The sequence below is a fragment of the Rhinolophus ferrumequinum genome, chromosome 8, assembly GCF_004115265.2.
Source record: "Rhinolophus ferrumequinum isolate MPI-CBG mRhiFer1 chromosome 8, mRhiFer1_v1.p, whole genome shotgun sequence".
NCBI lineage: Eukaryota > Metazoa > Chordata > Mammalia > Chiroptera > Rhinolophidae > Rhinolophus > Rhinolophus ferrumequinum.
In genome coordinates this window covers 33,419,055-33,442,119 of record NC_046291.1, presented here as the reverse complement: position 1 = coordinate 33,442,119, position 23,065 = coordinate 33,419,055, and the positions used below count along the sequence as shown (strand labels likewise).

General features: G+C 38.0%; 1 protein-coding gene across 4 annotated transcripts in view; it reads right to left on the bottom strand.

Annotated features, from left to right (window-relative positions):
- The window catches only part of ANKRD44 (ankyrin repeat domain 44), a 288,736-nt gene that overhangs the window by 104,043 nt on the left and 161,628 nt on the right, over positions 1-23,065 (bottom strand). For all 4 annotated transcript variants that reach the window (XM_033112215.1, XM_033112213.1, XM_033112214.1 and 1 more), the window contains exons 5-9: positions 17,173-17,373; positions 16,718-16,805; positions 14,070-14,212; positions 12,818-13,030; positions 4,610-4,688 (exon numbers count right to left, since the gene is read on the bottom strand). In XM_033112215.1, the coding sequence (XP_032968106.1) occupies positions 4,610-4,688; positions 12,818-13,030; positions 14,070-14,212; positions 16,718-16,805; positions 17,173-17,373 (724 nt within the window). The remainder of the gene's footprint in view (positions 1-4,609; positions 4,689-12,817; positions 13,031-14,069; positions 14,213-16,717; positions 16,806-17,172; positions 17,374-23,065) is intronic.

Genomic DNA, 23,065 nt, shown 5'->3' with positions numbered 1-23,065 from the left:
CATTCTAGTGAATTCTATTATTGGTTATTATTACCATCAGCTCCCTAAGACTTATTTTTCAGCAAATATTTTTTTCTAGCCATGTATATTGGTAAAACATAGAGTTAGTGAATAAGAATCTTTGCTACAAAGTGAAATAATTACCAAAGATTAGTAGGCTTTGTAGAGGGAGCAAATGCTTCAAAAACTGCAATTAGCACATACGTACGTACATTTACACAGGATTAAAATGCTTTATTCTACAGACAAGACTTCTGTATGCAGAGTTTAACTTAAAAAATCAATCTACTGTCAGTAAGTTTGCACATTCGGGGTTTGCAACTTAATAGCTGTTTACAAAGGGGTAATCCTCTTTCACTTTGATTGTGACGGAAAAATATAAATGAAAACTTGAATACAAATGCTGGCCTTTCCTCAAATCTTTCTTTCTGTGGTATAGTAGTTATTTTTAAAACCAATTGCTCAAATAGACTATAATCATTTCCGTAAAAGTAAAAGTAATAATTACATATTTTATGTTATGTATGTATACATTCTGAAATGCACTGAAAAATATGGAAGTTTCACCAAATTGTCAACAGAAATTCTTGGGATGGAGTTGGGGAGACACATTGGTGGGGATCATAGGGGTACTTTTTGATGATTTAATTTTCTTCAACAGTAAGCATGTACTAATTTTATAATCAGGAAAAATAATTTAAAAAAATTAGTTATTGTGATCGTCTAAGGACTCAAGAGATATTTCATTATGATCTGAACTTAGAAGCATTCAATTCTGATCAATCATTTTTATGACTTGATGGTGGACTTGGGGACAGGCATCCACCTGGTCTCCATGGATACCACAGAACAGTGTGGAGTACAGGTACCTATCTAAGAACTGCCCACAGTGGTTGGCCTAAAAGGTCCATATTTGGAGCTGATCTGGGGAGATGTGAGAGGCAGATCCTTACATTTTAAAAAGCCTTTGCCTTGGACACACACTACATCATTCCACATCATTCCCAGTCAAGAGCCACCAAACTTTTCTTAATAAATGTTAGGGCCTCCATATTTACCAGCCTCAAATATGCCAAAAATTGGGTAGGGAAAGGAAAGACTGAAAAATTTTGAAAAGGATGAAAAAGAGGGCTGAGTTGATAACGTTTCTTGTTGTACTAGCATTTAATAAGTCAATTTAAAACTGTAAAAATATAGATAACTTCCACATATGCTTTTACTGTTATTTAAAATATGTTGCAGGAGAACATCATAACTCAATGGAAAAATAAAAGAGAGACTATGTATTTGTTATTCAGAAATATGTTTTATATTGAAGGAGGAACTCTAGATGAATGAATTTCTATTTTGCAATTACTTCCTAAAACTTTCCATTTTCACCTGAAAACATTTAAAATTTGTTGGAATGCAAATTAAGTATCCTTACTATTCATTTAAAGGTTGCAAGTTAAATATCGGTATTCTATCATTGCTAATTAGTGAGGAAAATAAATATTTCTGAGTTTAAAAGTATGCAAAGCATGTCAGAGGGATAATTTATGGAGCATTGTCTAAGTATTCATCTGACATGAATTTTTCATTGCACAAACAAGAATGGTCATCTTAGTAAGTTGCCTTGGAAGAACTGTGAGCCAAAAGGTCAAAAATCTCAGTGAATCATCCTAACCTATCACTTGACTCTTCCTTTTCAAACTCTATTTATAAAGCTTCTTGAAGAAAACATGATTTTTGAACTTTTGTAACCTACTGGACAGCATCTGAGCAGCTGCCTAGTGCAAATGGCTGCTTCAAATGCCTTCTGATACTGATACTGTACTGTCTCCCTTCAGTTCTTTCCCTCTCTGGCAACACAGCTTCAGACAACAATGTGATTGAACAGCAGAGGTAATCTTTGCTTGCTAACTAAAAAAATTAAAGATGTATGTGTTTGTTTGTTTTAATAATTGTCTTACCAAAGCCGGAAGATTCTGGAAAAACAAAGTTATTATGAAAAACTAATAACCCTGACTGGAGAGCAGTCAGAGAAGCAGAGAAATGCCATACAAAGTCCAAAACCAGAGTGATTTATCAAAACAAATAAATAGAACAAAGACTGTTCCTCAGTAGCCTGTTCACTTGGTTTAGGGAGCCGACCTCTGTCCCCATGTGGAACCAGCATTCCGGGTCCTATTGTGCAGTGACCCACTCTGGAGGACGGACACCAGGCCCTACAGGTATGAGCCTCTGGATTTTTCCCAGAAGGAAGCCAAAGAGGAGGAAAGAAAAGAGCTTCCTATTCTTCTCCCTAAGAGTGTTTTCAAAACTGCCAAATGGAAGAACTCGCAGTTCTCACATGTGTAATGAATGCAAAGAATTCTCAGCTGAGAGAAGAGAATGCTAAATCATCCTTTTACAGGGACAACTCCATTCCAAATATACGTGAGTGACTCCTGGAGTAAATAGAATTCAAGTAAAAAAAATTTTTTTAACATATCATTGTTCATCCAGAAAACACATTTATAAGTGTCATGGTTAAAAGTTCCATCTCTGATGATAGACTGTCTGAGTTCCAATCTCTGTGCCTTAACATACCTGCCATATATCTCTACAAAAGCCACAACCTCTCCGTCTCAGTTTCCTCATCTTTGAAATGGAGATTTTAATAGTACCTTCTCATGGGAGTAGTTGATCGGATTTGTGTGGAGTGCTTCAGCCAAGTGCTTGGTGCTGGGTGAATCTTCAACCAACGTTAGCATCATCATTATATATAATGGGCTATATATTATAGACACTATATCTCCATCATTTGAGGCCCTTGGAACCCACCCAACCAACAAGCAAGATGCCAGGCTAGCCAAGAAGGAGGCAGGCTCCTTGATCACAGAGGAAAGGAGGTAGATTTTCTTTCAGGTCTCATTCCAAATCAAAAGTCGAGCAAGGATGGAGAGGGCATGGAAGTCTTCAGGCCCACAAGAATGGCTTTTAGAGAGGTGAAAGCAGCCAGCAGCGCCCCGGGACTGCTGTAAGCACACTAGCATCACAGAGGGGAGATGGCTTATGGTGGTGATTCAAAGGAGATGATCAGTACTGTCTGGCCTAAGGGATGGACCTGTAGGAAGGCAGTGTTTACAAGGTGAAAAATTGCTCGCTCTCTCTCTCTGATCTGATCACTGGTGCTTGAAATTGCTTCAACAGGGAACAAAGCTTTTCATGCCACAAAGCTAAGATCCACTGATTGAATTCACATTACATTTAAATAATGGATACCAAATATCTCCCTAGTTTTATTTATTTTTAAGGGAGTGGACATTGTTTGTGAATAATACAGAAACTGACAAATACAATGGGATGAGGAAACTGCACAACAGAGAGACACAGGGTCACTTCCCACCTTCCACGGCTCACGTCGAGTAAAATAAAACAATTATAGCGGCCCTTTCAATAAAGTGAATGTCAAAGGCATACCGCATGCTTCAAATTAGAAATAATGAGTGTTGTGCAGCTAATTTTCATTTTATTTTCCCTGGCTCACTGGAAACTTGCTAGGATTTCCTTTCCCCTACAGTTTCACTGAATAGCTTATAAATTTCCTGTGCTTTGCTGAAGATATTTTGCTTTTTAAGCATAATTTCACTGGCTGGTCTTCCATCCAAATGTGAAATGACTGTTTGGTTTTATGAACTGAATGCCTAAGACATAACTTAGTGCCACTAACAATTCAAGTGTATGTCATTGAAAATTCTTATAGATGAGAAAAAAATAGGTCTAAGAAAACTGACTAAGGCCAGAATTTTTGAGAAGTAGAAATGTGGGTCAACTAAAGATAGTTTAGAAACTGTTGAATGCACCTGGAATGTCAGCCTAAAATCTGGGGTAAACCTGGTGTTGTTTTTGTTGTTGTTGTTGTTTTTTGTTTTTTTCATTGTCTCTAAGATTTGCTAAGATAACAGAAGTTGTATTGTCAAGGTTAATCCACTCACAGATGCTGGCCATGAACCACCAATAGTAATGTGAGCCATGATGTGAAGTGATACTTCCTAGTACTCTGGCTGCAGAAACAACCCATTGGTTCAAGTATGCCATTGTTGTAAGCCTGGAAAATTACTATATTATGATGTGAGGTCCCGAGCAAACCTATGATTTTATGATCCTTTATATCACGTACTTACCTGTTTTTCTTCTGAGTCACCTCATATTTCCTACCTTTGCCCAAGAAGCTCAATGAGTTTCGACTTAGGGAACTATGATGAATTTACAATTTAAAAATAATTCAGAATTGCTGCTAGAAATTGCACGATACTTATTTTTATTAGTTTCAAAGTAAAAAATGCAGGATCTTGAGCCTATATAAGTATGTGCATCATTTCCAGTTTCAAAACTCACATGATCTGTGACTGACTGGGAACTGACTGTGAAACTTAGTGGCTTTATGTTTTCACTCCTAAGCTGGATGGTGATGATATGTCTGATAAAGAGCTTCTAGCAAAGTACACCAAAAGAAACTGTTCGAGTCCAAGCTCAGTAAACTCTAAAACAGAGCATGGTCTTTCATGTTCAGATGACTGACAGCTAAATTCAGTCAGACCAGAAAACTGCACAAACAATGATACTGACAAAGAATCGCGCTTACCATTTTGAATGAGGGTTTGTGATCGTGTGAACCTTCCATGGACAGCTGTCATGTGCAGTGGACTTTTGCCATCTTTACTCTAAAAAAATAAAGAAAAGAGAAACAATGGACATTGACATCAATTTGAAGCATCCCTATGGATTCCGCTGGCAATACCCTGAAAACATCAATTTAAATTCTTTTTAAAAGTGTGATAAAAAATTACAAAGAAGTAAAAGATAATTTTTGAAAGCAAACGATAAAGTATATATGATATCTCAAGCTACTGTATAACCCTACTTTTTTTAAAAAAGCTTAGAGAAGTGAATATTTTAGAGAAGAAACGCGAAATTTCTAGTTACACTGACAATTTTTAAACTACTCTGTTTCAAACTGAAGAAATCACCCCCCAAATTTTTTTCACCTCCTGTGATCTACTGTTGAAGGAAGTTTCTTCCAAGGTATTTTTTCAACTTTTGTCTATGGCACATGATAAAAGACAAATGTGTTAATTTGCTTGGCCCTGTTTGACCTGATGTGGACCAAACTACTATAAAGCACTGCAACTTTCAATAACTGACCTGGAATCCTCCACCATTCCCTACATTCTAATTCCATAGGAAAACAACACTTGATTGTTGCAAAAAAGAAACGCTTGCTTCACTTAACTCATTAGAAACCACAGCATTAAAGCATGCAACTATTTAGCATATTGCCATTTTAATGATCACCTGGAAATGTGTGCTGAATTTATATGTCTCTTCATTATTCAAAGTATAAATGAAGGAACACAGATTAAGCCAAAACATGGAAAATGTACAGAATCCATACACTGATTTCATTATACCAAACACTGAAGTTCCACACATTTAAGAAATCATCATTTACAGAATTTCTTCTTAAAATAGTACTACCCCAAAGAAAATATTACTGTTATTTTAGACCACAGGAGAATGTATTCTTTCATGCTGTGAGTATTGTTAAAACACACAACACACACGCACGCACGCACACACACACGAATCTATGTTATTTTTCTAAGTCTCAGGAGAAACATTTTCTTAAGTCTGAGGTTAAAATATGAGGTTTCAAAAATGCAAGTTTATTTTTGTGATGAAAGCCATATACTCGTGCTTTAAAATGACTCTTTGTTTTAAAAATTTCACAGTGGAAAACAAAAAAATTATTTAAAGAAGTGTTTCTCTGAGTGAACCAAAGACTACTTTACCTACATCTAAATCACATTGGTTCTTGTTAGAAATGTATATTCTGTGCCCAAACCCAGGCCTACCGAATCCGAATTGGGGTAAAGGGAGCCCCATTCGTACCTTGCACAACACACAGCTTTAGACTGCGGGCTGGAATAGCTTATAAAACCACAATGTTTTAACACAAGAATTTTTATTACATAAGTCTATTCCTTAGAAAGGAGGAAAAGTTATGCACAGTCTGTGCCAAGGGAAGACTTCATCAGAGCAGCAACTGCATCTTGATTTTTTTTTTTTTAAATAATCTTTACAGTGAAAGATTCTCAGATAGATGGAAAATAAAAAAATAATAGGATCTTTTCTCCATCTTATAAGATTATAACCTGAATCAGAATAGATGAGAAAGAAAGATGGAAGTAACCTTGAAGGTTTACTGAAATGATATTTTTAGAGGAAAAGCAGCAGCAATCAAGATAATGGGAATAAGATGCCATCACTGACCACGAGCCTCAGAGTGGAGGAGAGCTTTTAAAAGTTATCTGATTCCAAAGCCTGGGTTGTGGTTGTCAGAACTACAGACAGTTCAAAGGACTGAAACCCTGGAAACTATTTAGGAATAAAGATTTAAAACATACCCCCTTCAATAAAAACATGATGACAGCCCAAGACTCTGAAGCAGAGAGAAAACAGAAATTGCAGAGTTGACATTAACTTTGTCCCTAGGTGGTGCTATTTCTTTAAATTTTGCTCCAATATTTTCTCTTATTTTTAGTATAAAAACATAACTAATTAGCATTTAGTTAAATATATATAAAGCTATAAATATTTCAGTATTTGAATACTATCTCTATAAATATTTAACTAAGCACTTTTCAATGCCTAAAAATAGCATACAGGCTTTAACAAGCAGTAACCACAAACCTTGTGGTCGCTAACTAAATTGCAGCCAGGGAGCCAAAGCAGAAGTAACGGGTTTCTATATAATGAGTAGTTTACAAAGCTGGTCCCATTTCAGGGGTAGCAAGCACCACACCCTTTTTCACCCTTGGAGTGTTTGTGCCTTTGGCAAAGGGACAAATAAATAGAGATCACCGAGGTTAGGTAAAATCAAAGAATGACTTCATGGTCAGTGGTGACGTTTGCTTCAGATCTATCATTGCAGATCTTTGCCTGGGTTCATCTACCACTGAGTACAGGTCTTGGCTGATTTTCTTTTTTCTTACAGGGACATGGGTGGCAGGAGGTGGGTACAGGGAGCATTAAGAGTATCACGGCAGTTATTTGGGGGCAGTTTTGTTTGTATGGTGTAGATGTAAAGGGAACTCATTATTTCAAAAAGCCTTTGAACACTAATAAAGATCAAAAGGATAATACTTTTTATTTAGCCTTTACAAGTTAGAATATTGAGGTTGAGACTAGGGATCCTAATGAGTTTCATATCGGCCTGAGAAATTAGAAATTCTTCACATAGGAGGCCTTGTTGCTGTTGCTGTTCTGAGAACTTCAGACAAAGATAAAATATTCCGTATGTTCTCAAAGGAGAGGATATGTTCAATTCTTCCATTTATTCAAAGCTTTGCTTCTAAAAAATTTTTTCTTAATTTTTAGTCTTCTTCCAATTTCTAGGTGCATTTTCCCATCAGATTTAGGAGTTAGAAATTTTTGTTACTTTGAGGATTTATTTAACTAAGCAAGAAGCTCTTCTATTAATTCATGGTTCAGCCATAAGTCCTGAAGGAAAACTAATGAGGATTAAGAATATTTTATGACAAATATTAGTACTCTTTCAGGGCAGAATTTCACATCATCCAAGGAAGATTAACCCTTGACCAAATGGAGTGTTTTAATTTTCTTGATCACCATTTTCCTAAGAAATCCATTCATTCTTTTATTCTACTCCTGATGCCTTCTTTCTTCATCCTCCAAAATCCCACAAACCTTCCCTAAATTTACAGCCATTGTTACTCCCCAGGAATGTGAAGGCATTGTGTTCTCTGTGGCATGGTGCCCTGGAGTCACGCAGCTCAATGACCCTACTGGAAGGCAACAAAGCCTCTATAGGATAACACTAAAGTCAGCTGAGGGGGAGGGGGCAAATATAATCAGAAACCCAAAAGGGCTTCCTAATTCAATGAAAGAGAAACATAAAGTCCTGGTTTGCAAAAGCCAATACATAGTCCTTTTTTGTTGTTTTGTTTTGATTCTAAAGGCCGGAGACGGTGTGTGGTTGGCTCAGACATTCATTCCTCTCCTTTCCTCATTTCTTCTCCAAAGTTCCAAGTGCCATGTCCCTATCACTGCTTTCTCTAGCCTATTCAGTTTTCACCTTCAACCTCTGCAATGTAACCTGTTCTACAATTCGGTCCTGGTACATATAAAGAAGGGAGCTGGTGCCCTTCAGTAGACGTGTGATGGGCTTCAAATCCAGTCTATTAGGGCTACATGACCTACTGGCCCAATGATAGAAAAAAATTGAGACCATGGGCATGGCGAATGTTAGTGACTGGGATATAGGTGACTTGGCAATGGGAATTTCTGAATCTATCTTTCTAAGTTGTATCCGGCAAGACTACGTGTTTAGCGTCTTCTTTACCCCTTACTTGAATGCTTCCAAAAAGAGCCTTGAGATGCTATAGAAATTGCAATTTGGTATGTAATAAAGAAGAAAGAGTATTTTATATTTTCTCATGCTCTTCCTATTTGCAAAATATAAATGAACCTTCAATGGATAAAGTATTGTGTCTTTTATTATTTTATCACAAATAAACTAATATTACAAAGTCGAAGACAGGGCCATAGTCAATCTAAGCAAAATGAAGGACTGTAAAATGAGTGCAGGACACATATCCTTCCTCCTCCCTCAGTTATCTTGCAATTGCCCTTGAAGACATCACTTTTCATGTTTTGTGAGGATAGAGGAAAACAAAGTGAATATGTGGGTGGCAACTGGCTACATTTCAATATGTAATTTCCCTCAAACTTTGAAATAGCTAAACAAATACAAATTGTCTTGCAATCTACAAACACTTTCAAAATCCAAGGAGCAATATGGTACAGAGAGATAACAACTTCCATTAGAAAGCTACCTCCGGAGTCAGACAGAATGGCTTCACAGAAATGTTAGATGATCTGTATATCCAGAGGCCATCTGGAATAACTATGGAGGATTCAAGCGAATTAGTAAACCACGGGGTGTAGACCGAGTAGATGAAGGGAGGCTGAGGGAGAACGCTAGATTTAATTCAATATCCCATTTACACAGATTAGAGAAAACATAAACCCAAATCTCAGGTTTTTAAAGTGGTATTTCTGATATTCTACTGATGATTCACAGTCCACGGGAAACGTTAAATATTAAACTTAAGTAACTACGCTTTCCAGGTCCATTTTATGGGGAAGAGAAGGCTGTCATCAACAGATAAACCACATATAGCTGAAGCTATAATCCAATCTGAATTGACCACTAGTCAGTTAACTGGGAGAAACAGGTAGGTGTCAGAAAGTGGCCTTCTAGCCAGGGTACCAGGCACTCTGAGAGCATCAGTAGACATGCTTTATAGACGGAATAGACAACCCGGTGGCTTAATTAAATGAAGGCTGGTGAAGAGAGCTACTTTGTTTAACTTCAATAATTTTCCTTTCATTGGAGGCTTCAAGGATGTCCCTCAGACACCATGATGGCATAAGAAGTGTCCAGAAGTCCAGGAGCCATGAGGGTTTGGCCACCTGTTAGCCTCCTGCTTCTCACCACCATCTTCTCCGACTTCAACACATAATGACTCTTTCCACACCTTGGACTATAGTTCCTTGGTCTTTTCAATGCCCCTAACGTCCCTTCCTTTTACCTTCACTTAGGACCTTTGATGGTCTCTACTTACAAGATCTAGAACTCTAAAATTCTCTTCATCTACTTTTTCGTTTCTACCTGTTTTCCACCTTCATGAAGACACTACACTCCCCTCCATTTCCTTCCTTTCTTCTCTAACTCTTCTTTTTTCATCCCTTTCTCTGGCTCCTCCTCTTCTTGATCCTAAGAGTAAAGGGTTACTGGAGTCCTCCGTTCCCTTCTCTACTCATGCTATGATGTACTCTCTCCTTGCGTGATCCCATCCTTTTCTCCCAGTTTCAATTATCAATCACCTCTATGTGAATGAGGCAACCTAATTTTTTTCTTCTATTCTCTGCTGCTCTCCTCCCACGCTAAAATACCACATTTTCTACTATCAGCTTTCCCAGACTGGCTGTACCAAAGGCTCAAAATCAGCTTCTCAACAACTAAACTCATCAGTTTTCCCTCCTAAACCTAGTCTTTCTCCTGATGTCCCTCTTAATAACAATAATCATTTACTGAGAGCTTACAATGTGGCAGATACCGTTCTAAGTAATTTATGTAATTTAAGTTGTAATTTAAGTTGTTTAATCCTCCAACAGTTCCATGAAGGAGATACTAATGTTTCCCTAATGTTATAAATAAACTAAGATACACAGAGAGATTGTTTATAATTATACAATTACTGAAAATCAAGGCTAGGTTTGGAATCTAGGCAGTCTGTCCCAGAACTGAACTCTTAACCATTATGCTGTACCACCTCTTAGCCAAATTTCAATTCTTACACCTGGCTTCAACTCCTTCATCTCTTATTTAATCAAATCCTGTTGATTTTCTTTCTGCAAAGCTTTTCCCTTCTGTTGGCTGTTCCTATTCCCCTGTCCTCATTACCTCTTATCGAGACCAGTTTTTTTTGACTTCTGGTTATCCTCTAGTTGTCTTCTTTCTAGGTCCACTCTACCTGAGTTCCTTTTTATAAAAATAAAAGGAGCTTTTATCCCCTTGTAGATATAAAAAAGAACAAATGTTCATTGCATCACAATCAGAAAATAAAAGCAAACATATAAAAAAGAAACTAAAAATCAAACCATAATTTTATCTCTTTGAGTAACTATTGCTAGCATATTGGCATATGTTCCAGATACTTTTCTTTTTCTATGAATCTACATAGACATATAACTGTGTTTTTTTGTTTTTTTTGTTTTTTTTAAGGAGGGCGCAGCTCACAGTGGCCCATGTGGGGATCAAACCGGTAACCCTGGTGTTATCAGCGCCATGCTCTAACCAACTGACCTAACCGGCCACCCCACATATAACTTTTTAAAACTAAAAAATTGGTTCATATTGACTTATTGCATTTTAATTTTTTAATTGATAACACTAGGTATTATTAGCCTTTTTGATATTTTCCAATCTTAAAGGCTAATATGTGTATTAGTTTGCATTTTTCTAATTATTAGTGACACTGAATATTTTTTCACAGGTTTAATGGACATTGTATTCTCTATCTTGTGATCTGCCTTTGCCTATATTTTCTAATAGGTTATCAGACTTTTTCTTATTGATTTTTATGAGCTCTTTATATATTAAGCATATTAACTCTTTGCTTATCATGTATATTGCAGAAAAATTTCCCTGAGTTCTTCCTTTTTCAATTTTATGAGTTTTTTTTTCATTTTTTCTTTTTTTTGTCTTGTCATATAAAAGTTTAAAATTTTATGTAGTCATATATATATATATATATATATATATATTTTTTTTTTTTTTTCTTTATGTTGTCTGTCTCGGGTGTTCTGTGGCCAGATTACTGTTTCTCATGTTCAGTTCTGATCACATAACCTCTGTAATGACTACTGACCCCCACAGCCTATAGCAGCCCAAACTCCTTAGCCAGTAGAGAGGCCGCCTTCCTTGGTCAGGTCACATTTCAGATTGTTCCTGGCTCCTTTCTTTCATATGATTTATACCCTACGCCAGCACAATAAATTGTTATTCTGAAAATTTGTCCCATATTTCCCCACTGTTAGAAATTATTTTTTTAAATGTAAAAAGATTTTAATAGTGAATAGAGAAGGTCATGAAAATAGATTGATCCAATATTCTTGATATTAAATCTTGGAAATAATTTTTCAAAAGCAGCAGCAGAATACACTGGGACCTTGCTTCAGGATTTCGGTGTGCTTGGGAGAAGGGAAGCTGAGGATGAGTATAAGGTCACTTGGCACAGAATAGGCTGTTCCTCTATAATCTAAATGTATTCAAGAGATGTAACCAGGATCATGAAGGCTGCATGCATAAGTTCCTCTTGGTTACCTGTTACAATGAAGCTGACTAGTTATCTAAAGTTTACCCAGAGTTTTTCCTAGCCAGAACTCCCAACCCCTTTGCTCATGCTGTTCTTTCTGGAATACCTTTCTCAAATTCTTGCTATCCTTCCTCATCTCCTGATATCAACCTTCTGAATCTCCGCTGAAAAGTAATCTCCATTTCTGATGCCCAAGCAAGGAGCAAGTCAACCGTTGCTTCTTATAGTTTGCAATGTTTTTATTACTCTCTCATGCCACTCATCACATTGTCTCTTGCCTCTTGATTATCTGAGTGCATTATTTCCCTACCATATTGTAACTTCCTAGAGGGCAGAGATCACATCTCATCTTGGAGTGTTCTCTCTGTACCACACAGAGGGCACTAGATAGCCTCAGTAGGTTTGCTTAATAAAGGACTCACCATTAGGACCAGGTCAATGTTATATCAATGAAGCCACTATCGGGGGTTTCCTATGGGAAGGCATTTCAGAAACTCCTTGGAGGGCCATGCCAGGGTTAGGAACAGACCTGAGATCATGAGATTGGGCCTTCCGTTTGATTCTTAGCAGCTCTGCCCTATCAGCTTAACGTTCACCTCAGTATTAGAATCTGGGCCAAGTCAACATCCCCGAGACCCACCATTTGCTCTGGAACTACCAAGGACATGTGGCTAAAACCTCAATGTTTTCCAGTTGGTACCACCACTCCCGTAGAAACAACACAGCTAAACTTCTCTAGCACCCCAATGCAGGATGAGGCTGTGGCAGTCAAGGTCCTCAGAGTCACAAATCATTAAAACTTGACATAATTTACAGCAGCTGATTTTGCTCAAACAGAGGCTGAATGCAAAGTTATTTAACAGAGAGAGAGACTAAGAGTGTCATACCTGGATGTTAACGTCTGCCCCGTTGTTTACTAACAGCTCAAGACACAAAGCACCATGTGTGGAGGCAGCAGCAAAATGCAAAGGGGTAAACCCACTGTTGTTGGGCTGGTTCACGTTAGCACCGTAGTCAGTCAGCTCATTAACGACAGTGTCCTGCCCGTTGTAGCAGGCCAGGTGAAGCGCCGTGTTTCCATAGACATTGATTTCATCAATCTGCGAATGAGTCCAAAACAGGGCAATGAAAATCACTGGAGCCAATTTACCCCATTTTCCACAAAAAGCCTAATGGCTTTCCCAGAGAAAGGAAACATCCATTTGTCAATGTAATTTTTCAAAGCTTACTCTTGCCCCAGTGTGGTCTTCCTGGAAATGCTTGTCACTGGAGGTAAAGGTCAGCAAAAAGTCAGCGTGGCAAAAAGTGAACCGGGGAGGAAGAGTTAGAGGTTTCAACTTGTGGAGAGACATTTTGGCACTAGGGAAGGGATAAGAAGTGAAAGGCAAAGCTGCCTAGAAAGGTCAAAGCAGAACTGAGCAGGGGAGCAATAAAAGGGCCTGAAACTCAGAAGTTGGGGTCAGAAGCATTGTGGGTTTGGCTGTGCTGTCGGACACCTCACAAGGCCGCATTCTATAGCAGAGCCATGGATCTGTCCAGGAAATTTAGCTCATGGCTCTCTCTTGCTTTCCCAGACCTGTCCCAACTGCTGGGTTTCACAATATCATGGTCTCAATATTGCAAGCAACTTGGTTTTCCTTTCCTCCAGGGACAGGATGTCCCAGAGCTTCACCACTGCTCCTGTTCTGTTACCTGAAGGAAAATGAGGTTGGGCTGACCTCTCCAGCTTAGCACTGGACATTTCTGCTCTGGGTCCTTACCATTCACTCATTCATTTCTGCTTGTAAGCCACAATTTAGAAGGCTAAATTCTGTAGTTGGGATGAGGAATTCTAGCCAGTCTTTAAAAAATGACTGGTTAATATGTATTACTTATATATATTTAACTATTTCTCTATCTATGTTGATATAAAAAGTTAGTTTGTTTCTGGGTTTCCACTACTTAGAGATACCCTCATTGTGCTTCATTAGCTGCCCATGTAAACTCAAAAGAGAGGATGCTAGAAATGAGGGGTTTTTTCCCCTTGAATTAAAATACAAACAAGATTTCATTTCAGAACAATGTACAACCCACAAATACACAGGATTTTATTTCCAAACAACAGATCCACCACGGGGTGATGCATTAACCATAGCTCACCTCCACTCCCAGATTCAGGAGATGTTTGACCACACTGATCTGTCCATTGGAGGCTGCGGCGTGCAAGGGGGTGTAACCCTTCTTATCCTTACACGTCACTTCTGCGTCATGGTTAATGAGCAATGCCACGACGTCCAGGTGGCCTTTAGAAAGCAAGCAGTAGAAAACAGCATTAACCTTTATAGGACCATTTGACGATCCCTTCCACCTAAATTAGCACTATTAGTTTTCACTGCCATCAGCATTTTGCTGAGCTATTTATCAAAAGCTGGTTCATGGCAAATATTCAACAAACATTTAGTGAGTGCCTACTATGCACCAGACTTGACATAAATGATGTGGGGAAGAAAAGATGATTCCTACGTGAGGCTTCCCTTCAAGGAGATCTAATAGAAGTGATGCATGATCACAAATAAATAATAACAAGGTTCTACTCATACGTTAGTACCACAGCCTAAAAAAATTATGTGAAAATGAAAGCAATGCTTTTGAAACCAATTGCCATTCTTCACTGGAAAGTCTAACAATGACAATTTGTTTTGGAAATACTAATGGAAGAAAAAGTCAGTCAGAATGACTGCAGATGATTGTTAAGTCATATGAAATTGCTGCTGTTTGACCACTTTTTTTGACCACAAAAATGGTAATTTCATATGGTTCAACTTATAAGTATTCTTGTGAATTATTGGCAATACAGAAAACCCTTCTAGTTTCAACTCTTGTTGGCATATTTTCTAGAATATTTTTCTTTATTCCCTATCTCACTACATATGATATGATAAGTGTATTTGACCTTTATTTTTTGACTGAAGATAGCTTGATGCTCCAGGGTCATTACTCTAAACATGGGTGATAATTAAAGGGTAGAAGATGAGTACTGATTCTTGGGTCTAAAATGTGTATGTAATGTATGTGTATGTGTGTAAGAGAGAGGAGAGAGGAGAGAGGAGAGAAGAGAGCGGGAGAGGGGGAGAGGGAGAGAGGGAAAGAGGGGAGGGAGGGAGGGAGAGAGAGAGAGAGAGAGAGAGAGACGTGTGTGTGAGAGACATTTGAATCACTTTCTCTAAGACTTGTATATAGAAAAATTAATTTCAATTGCAGGTGGTGCTATCTTAAGCTTAAGTGGTGCTATCTTTTTTCATGGTTTTGTCCTGTATTCCCTAAAGACAGTCATCTATATATTTTTTCCTTTTTGTATCCTGATGACACAAAAAATGATGACTTTACTTCTTTAAAGCAATTCTACACAAGGTTTTAACTATACATCAGCAAAGAACAAACTTGAAACCCTGGGTTCTTTGAGTCCCATCTCACACTAGCTTAGTGTGTGTACCTGCCTGAATATCAATCTGGCGAATGTTCACTGTCCTATAGGTACCATGCAGACATCCAATCTGCTTCAGTCAACTCAAAAGACTGTATCAGCTTTAAAAAAATTATAATGGTCACAAAGTCTTAAGATTTGGGTTTTTTTAAGCACAAAGTTTCATTCAGACCTATCTATAGCACATAGTTAATTTCACCCTGTCCCAACCCACTCTCTTTTTTCTCCCCACAATTAATGCTTTTCTTTTTATGGTGATTAAAGGCCTGTATGCTTGTTAAAAAGAATTCAGAAAAGGCTAAAAGGTGTTCAAAGGAAACCAAAATCATCCACAATCACCAATCCCTGGAGACAGTCAATCAACATTTCAGTGTATAATATATGCCAGATTGTTATGCTATAGATTTTTTTAATTGGGATCATATTATTCATGCTGTGCTATGATCTGTTTTCACTTAACACAGCACAGAAACTTTCTATGTTAATAAATACTAATGACATCATCACTGTAGTTACTGCAGAGTGTCTCATTGTGGAGCTCTGCCATAATTTACCGACACACTCTCCTGGGGCTGGGCATTCGGGTTGTTTATAACTTGGTGCTGATAGAATCTTGTCTGCTTTTCTAATTGCAGGATGCTCTCCAATTAGAAGCACAAAGGATGATCTTCATTTCCCACAGTTCCACACTAAGAATAAACTCTACAAGGTCCATCATTTGTCAATGGTACTGGTGCCAACCAAAGTGAAAAATGTAGAAATGTAACTTCTTCCTTCATCTCCCCCATCCAAGCTGGCAGAAGCAAGGACTGCAAGTCCTCAGCTTTGTTGGCAGTGGAGGAGAAGGAAAATCCATGCTGACTCTCTGGTCACCTCAACCTACACAGCAGTCAGAGCGTTGACCATCCAGCTTTCCTTTTTGTTTCTTTCAAAAATATTTATAAACAAAAAGACAAATGGAATTTATGCCCTTGACGTGCTAGCCAGTCCTGTTTCTTTTTAAACACCTTATCTTGCTGCCACAACTTAAAATAAGCACAATTTGTGCAGCTTTCCAATCCAGATTGAAACCCATTCGATGAGGTCCAAGCCACAATTAATTCCCTTTTCTCTTTGTAGGAGCAATAAAATCTCTGACAAAGCAAGTGCCCAACTAGAGTGTTGGACGCATGCCAGTAAAATGGCCTAAATCTTAATTCAATTGAATCCCAAGTTTGAAAGAAGTCAGACTTGCTGAAGAGAAAACCTAGATGGTCAATGAGAGATCCGTGGCTTCTTTAATTATGGTTATCTGCACTGTGCTTTCCATTCATGGAATCCTTACCCATATATGCTGCCCAGTGCAGAGCACGCCGGTCCTTCTTGTCGAATGCATTGATGTTTGCCCCTTTGGCCAACAGTAAATTGACCATCTGAAAGATAACCAACAATGAAATCAAGTGTCCACTCTGCACTGGGGAGGGCCCCTCACCACCTGCTGGTGATGAGCCAAATCAGTGTCAAATCTAAAGGCAGGTCAGAGATCGGGAGTTCAAATAAAGTAGGAAGATGACGTCACAGCCAACCCTGTGGCATGTGTATCAAGAGGAAAAAGACAGGTGACAGCTTTGTGGAATCCATTGGGGCTCTAAATTTAAAAAGATACAGTTGCCTAAGGTTTGGCGTTACAAATATTATCACCACATTCTTTAAAAGTCCGAGCAATAAGATGAGGTTCCATGTGGAGCTAAGAGGGAGGGTCTGTAGGGAGGACTCCTGCCTGATGATGAGGACACCCACCTCCACATGGCCGTTCAGAGCAGCGTGGTGCAAGGCTGTGCGCCCCCCTCGGTCGGAGACGTTCACGCTGCTCAGCAGGGGAATGATCACTTCTGCACACTTGACAGCCTTATTGGCTGCTGCCACGTGGAGGGGCGTCTGCCAGTTCTTGTCCCTTGCGTTGACATCAGCTGAGTGCTTAATCAATACTTGTACTGCTTCCTACAACAAAAGCAGAGTTCGCAGGGGTCACTGGCAAATAATCAATATGTATTGGATGGAAGATGCTTCACCAGACCCCAGAACTACGGAAAGGGAAGACTTCCTGCCCTCACAGGCTGGCTCCAGGTGGACATTCTTCTGCGACAAGCAAGCCAATATGTGATAAAGATCAACTGAGTGGCACAGAGTCAAATAGGCTGACAGCCTATTTTCCTTTGTTAGGCTGACAGCCCTGCCACATCTCCAAAACCAAATACATCTTCTAAGTATAAATATATGGGTTCCTTATAAGGTATTTTTGGCTAAATGAGAGCACTTGTGCAAGTGTGTATACCAGGGTGAAATATCCATCCGCCAAAAGGCCCTCAAAGATCATCTAAGTTAGAAGTGTTTGTCCCTAAGTCTCCTTCCAACGCCAAAGACCTCAAAGCCCTTCAGACACTCCTGGATCAATTCCTAAGTCTTTGGTTCTCTCAGGCAACATCTTAACCTTCACACTGTGATCAATAAGCAGTCAAGGGAAGAGGATGCACGTTACTACCTCAATTTGAAGCTACAAAATTGTTCCATCTTTTCCCCACCCTTTCCTTGTTATAACAGGGTAGTTTCCTTTCTTCTATTGAATTCCTTCATATTTACTGGGCCTCCCACTTTTTATTTTTCTTCTATTGACCTAATCAGCTTGTTAGCCTCTTGAATTATAACTCTCCATGTCTGCTGTGCGATAAATCATCAGGGGAGCCCTTAAAAATACAGATGCTGGGTCGCGCCCCAGAAATTCTAACTGGCCTCAGGATTTCTGTAAAGCTCCCTGGATTGGTTATGCAGCCAGGGTCGAGGACACTCTTCTGTTCAATCAAGTGAATGATATAGCTTCTCTCGAGAAGGGAATGACTATTGGTTGTCTCTCTTGATTTCTAGAGACATCCTGGGAGCAGTAAGTGGGGCTCCTTATGGACATCTTGTCAATGTGGCATCCATGAACCAATGAAGGGCCTCAGTGCCATACTCCTGCCACCTTTCATGGACCAAGCACTCACCTCTGTCCATGTTAATCCCACAGGCCTGGACTGCCTAATCTACTTTATCATGCAGGTATATAAAAGTGCCCCAAATTAACACTTTTATCAAAGATTAAAATGATGAAATAAAAAGAATGTTCCATGAATCACTTGTAGCAACATACTGAGATGAATGACTAACTTGGACAGCAGAATGAGAGCAAAAAGAAATTAACTGTGCAAATTAGAGAATACAGTTTAAATAAATAGTGTGACTCCATTTAGATGCTACAAATATAAACAGCAATAAGCTGATAGGGCCCAAGAAAACAATTTGTTAATATTATCTGCAAGGGGGTATATATATATATATATATATATATATATATATATATATATATGCCATCCCTCCTCAGCAAGACTGACAATAAAGTAATGATTACTAAACATTCCTTGAGACCATTTTAGAGCGAAACGTGTGTACATGTATTATTTATGTTCACCTACTGCGCAAAAACACTGCTAGAATTATAGAACACTGAAAGAAACACTACCCAGGCTCTATCCTAAAAACTAGCTGTGTGAACAAAAAATAAACAAAAGAAGAGCTAAATCACAATATGAGCATAAGATTTAAATAAGAAAAACATTTCTATCAACTTTGGTTTCATAAATATTGTGGTTTATGTAGACCCACAGACAATTTATTGTGATGTGGGAAGAAAATATTGGAACCTCCATTTGTATTTATTTTCTTTAAAAATGAAAGCCTTTTAGCCGGTATTCAGCTTCTGGGTTGGCACTGTGCCCTGAGCCAGCTCCACCGAGGATATGGCCTCACAGTACCCGAGATGCCCTCAGGGGAAGAAAGGGGCTTCCACAGAGCTGAGGGGGTGGGCTTGCCCTCTCCATTCATTCGCCTTGAGTGCACTGAACAGCGATGGGTCTGTCATGTCAATTTACAGATTGTAATATGTACCCTGAAACTAAAAGCATCCTACAATGAGCAAGATTTATGCAAGGAACCCACATAAATAATGTGTAAGTCACAGAGCTGACATTTCTTCTCCTAGTAAGAGCTTTCTATCACCTATATTACAAGGTAAAAGTAATGACAAATTTAATCAGATCTGACAAGAGCTTGGCCAAAACAGAGGAACATCATCTGAAGTCTATTATCTACCTTGGTTCTATAAGACTATGATAAATGCAAAGTCTCACCCTCAGTATATCGTGCCTTGAAATATTAGCTAATGATAGTAGCTCCTATATATAATTTATAAATAAATGAGATACATGTTTTGAAGATGCATGCTGAAAAAGTTTTGCAGATATATGGCCAAAAAGGTTAGAGACAACCATCTCAAAGCAATAATGTAGAAAAATGTTATAGTATCCTTTTCACACATTTACAGCTAAATAATAATAATACATACTGTCACTTTAATACCTTTGCCTTGTGTGTGATTTTATTGTACTTGTGCAGATTCCTGCTTTGCATTAAATATTATATAAATTCAGGGTAGACTAACAAAGCAGAAAATATACAGGGACACTTCACGAATTTATACTATTTTGAGATAAGACCAATGAAATCATTAAAAATTTGTTTTTTAAAGGTAACAAAATGTGATTACTTTTACTCAGACTAGATGAATGTGATATTACCTTCGAAAGCCCCTACTTTTAAATGAACATGTAGAAATGATTTGCATTTCACCCAAAGCCAACAGATTAAGCAAAGAAAATATATATTTACATGCCAGTTGTAGATTACATATAAATAATCACTTGTAGAGATTGTAAGGGGAAAAAAAATCCTGTATTCTTAAATAGGCAATACTTCTAAAAATATTTTAATCACAGACAATTTTGATCTGTTTCTGTCAAAGTTTTATTGGAACACAGCCTCATTCATTTGTTTATATATTACCTATGGCTGCTTTCAAATTGTAACAGCAGAGTTGAGTATTTGTGACAGAGACCATATGCAGCCATCAAAGCTTAAAATATAGAGGGTGCCAAAAAAAATGTATACGCATCTTAAAGAAAGGAAAACAGTATTAAAATTGTAATACTCAATACATACCAATAACAAAAGAGGAATACAAGTCATGTGTATCTATGTTTTTGGCACCCCCAGTATTTACTCTCTTGCCCTTTATGGAAAAAGTTTACAGACCCCCCCCCCCAGTCTAGCTCCTTATTTAAATTACCACAAACTGCAAATTATCAAACCTGGTTAAAATAAAATTTACCAGCATAAAAAAAAAAATTACTGTTTTAAGTCCAAATAGTCATCTAAGGAGGGCAGGTCCCATTCAAAGAGTCAGAAGCCTCCGTGTTTGGCCCCGGCTATGCAGTGGTGGGCTACAGTGAATTTGGGAGGGGGATATACAGAGCTTCATTGTTCTGTGTAACAGAGTGAGAAGATTTGGAGCTCGGAAGGAAGGAAAGGCAAGGGCAGAGAGAGGAGAGAGGACACGGGCCCTGCACCACAGAGCATAGGGGGACATCTGGGTGTGAACAGAGTCAGCAGGCCAAGAGGGAAGAGGGGAAAGGTGAAGCAGAAACCAAACAAAGGAAGCAAAAGCAGGCTTTTGGAGCCAGGCAACCCAAAACTTAAGTCTCTGAGAGGTCTTTGGAATTGTGGGAAATATTAGACTTTGCACAAGATGTAGCGTGTAGTTTGCAGCCAGTCCTATCTGTTTAGAAGGCACGGTGTCCCTGACCAACATTTGCATTACACCTAAAAAATTAGAGAGGGAAAAGGTTCAAGTTGATTAATCAGGTGGAAGAAAAAAGAAGTAGGTAGCGTCTCTAATAAAACTCTTTTCATGTGAACTTTGGGCAATGCCCATGTGAGTGCCAATTCCACCATATTTGTCTGTCATACCATCACTTACTTGGACAGCTCAAGGACACCTAGAATAACCATTACTTTTATTTCTCTGCTTTTACAACATGTTTTAACTTTGCCATTATTCATTTTTATCTCTATATCTGCTTATGTAAAGAATTATCTAGTTTTCATCTTACTTGACAAGAAAGGACTCTGTCAAGAAATCCTTCATGTACAAAGGAAGGGTTCTTAATTTCTAAGGATTAACTCTTGCAAATGAAAATAGAAGTAGTCTAAAATGGTTGTGGATTTAAATTCACAGACATACAGGATATTAGAAGTGGTCTGTCCCCTTCTGAAGTTCAGGGTAACGATCTGTTAGTCTGTCTGGCTGACCTAAGGGCTCCTGCATGTTCGACTAGGCGAGATCTTGCTCAGTGGACAGTATCAGCCAAGCACCCTGACACAGATACTTTCAAATGTTAATTCTCCTTAGTTATTTACATGTCTCACCTCTGAAGTTTTAGCCTGCCAAATTGGCTTCATACACTTAATAGAAATTTAATATCATATTTTGGCAAAAACAAAGCTGTGGTTTAAAAAGACAACTTTCGTTTTTAAAACTGCCTTTCTCTTTCAAATGCTTAATCTTGGAAGCACTTTAATGTGGTTTTAAAAGAGAATAATTTAATGGCTATGTAGGGATTTAATGATATTTATAATCAAAATAAGTCTCTTTCTTCCTGTTATCACATTGTCTAAAAAAAACTAATATCTAGGCATTTGCGCTGACAAAAATGTACAAGGTGAAAAAAAGAAACTAATGTGAAGGAAGGGAAGTTGAACACTTTCTGCATCAAGAAATGTTTCTTAAACAGTATTTCTCAAACTATCTGTGATGAAGGACCAGTTGTTTTTTTTTTAATTCTCATTCCAAATCATCATGAGCCAATACTTTTATAAATACAATAAAAGTAATTAATAGAATAATAAAATTTAAAAAGATAAAGAAACACAAATTAAAAATTCAATTATTTTATTATTAAATTTTGGAGTCATGAAATTACTCTATCAAATTGCTGAATGTTTGCTAAACAGTTTCTGAATGTTTGCTCTTCTGCCAGGTAAGAAAAAAGCCCAAGGGCCTGGACCAGTAGTCATTACTCAGACCACACTGTTAGTAGTGTTAGTAGGGACCCTTCAAAGTCTCCATTTCTTTTTTTTTTTTTTTACCAGCAGATTTTTTTTTTAATGTGTGATAAGCTTACCAATTTGTGTCTTTTTTATTATTTGTTTTCCAGTTACAGTTGACATTCTATATTATTTTATATTAGTTTCAGGTGTACAGCATAGTGGTTAGACATTTATACATACTATGCAGTGATCCAAGTCTTCATTATTTTTTTTAATGAACCAGCATATGTGAGGATTCCAGCATTTCTCCTGAGTGGAGGTATCAGCCAGTTAACATTCAGTGTTAGGACTGACTATAGGCCTTGTTGGGTTATACCCCATAGTAGGCTGTCCTATATAAGACATAGAAATAGACAGAGAGAAACTGTCATAGGATGTCACATGGGAAGGAATTGGAGAAATCACTTGCAGTCACTTTATGTCTACTTTTTATGATTTTCTCTTTTCACAAAAGGCCACTCCGACCCTGTAATAAGAAGTAGAAACTGTGGCACATGGAAGAGATGAGAAGAAATAGGAAGCATGTGTCCTTTTAAACTGTCACCCCTAATATTTGTTTTTTTACTCTCAAATGTGCATTGCTTTTAAGTGGCCATAAATTACTCATGGAAAAGTAATTGTTTATGAGTACAGAGTCCTTGCAGGCATAAGCAAT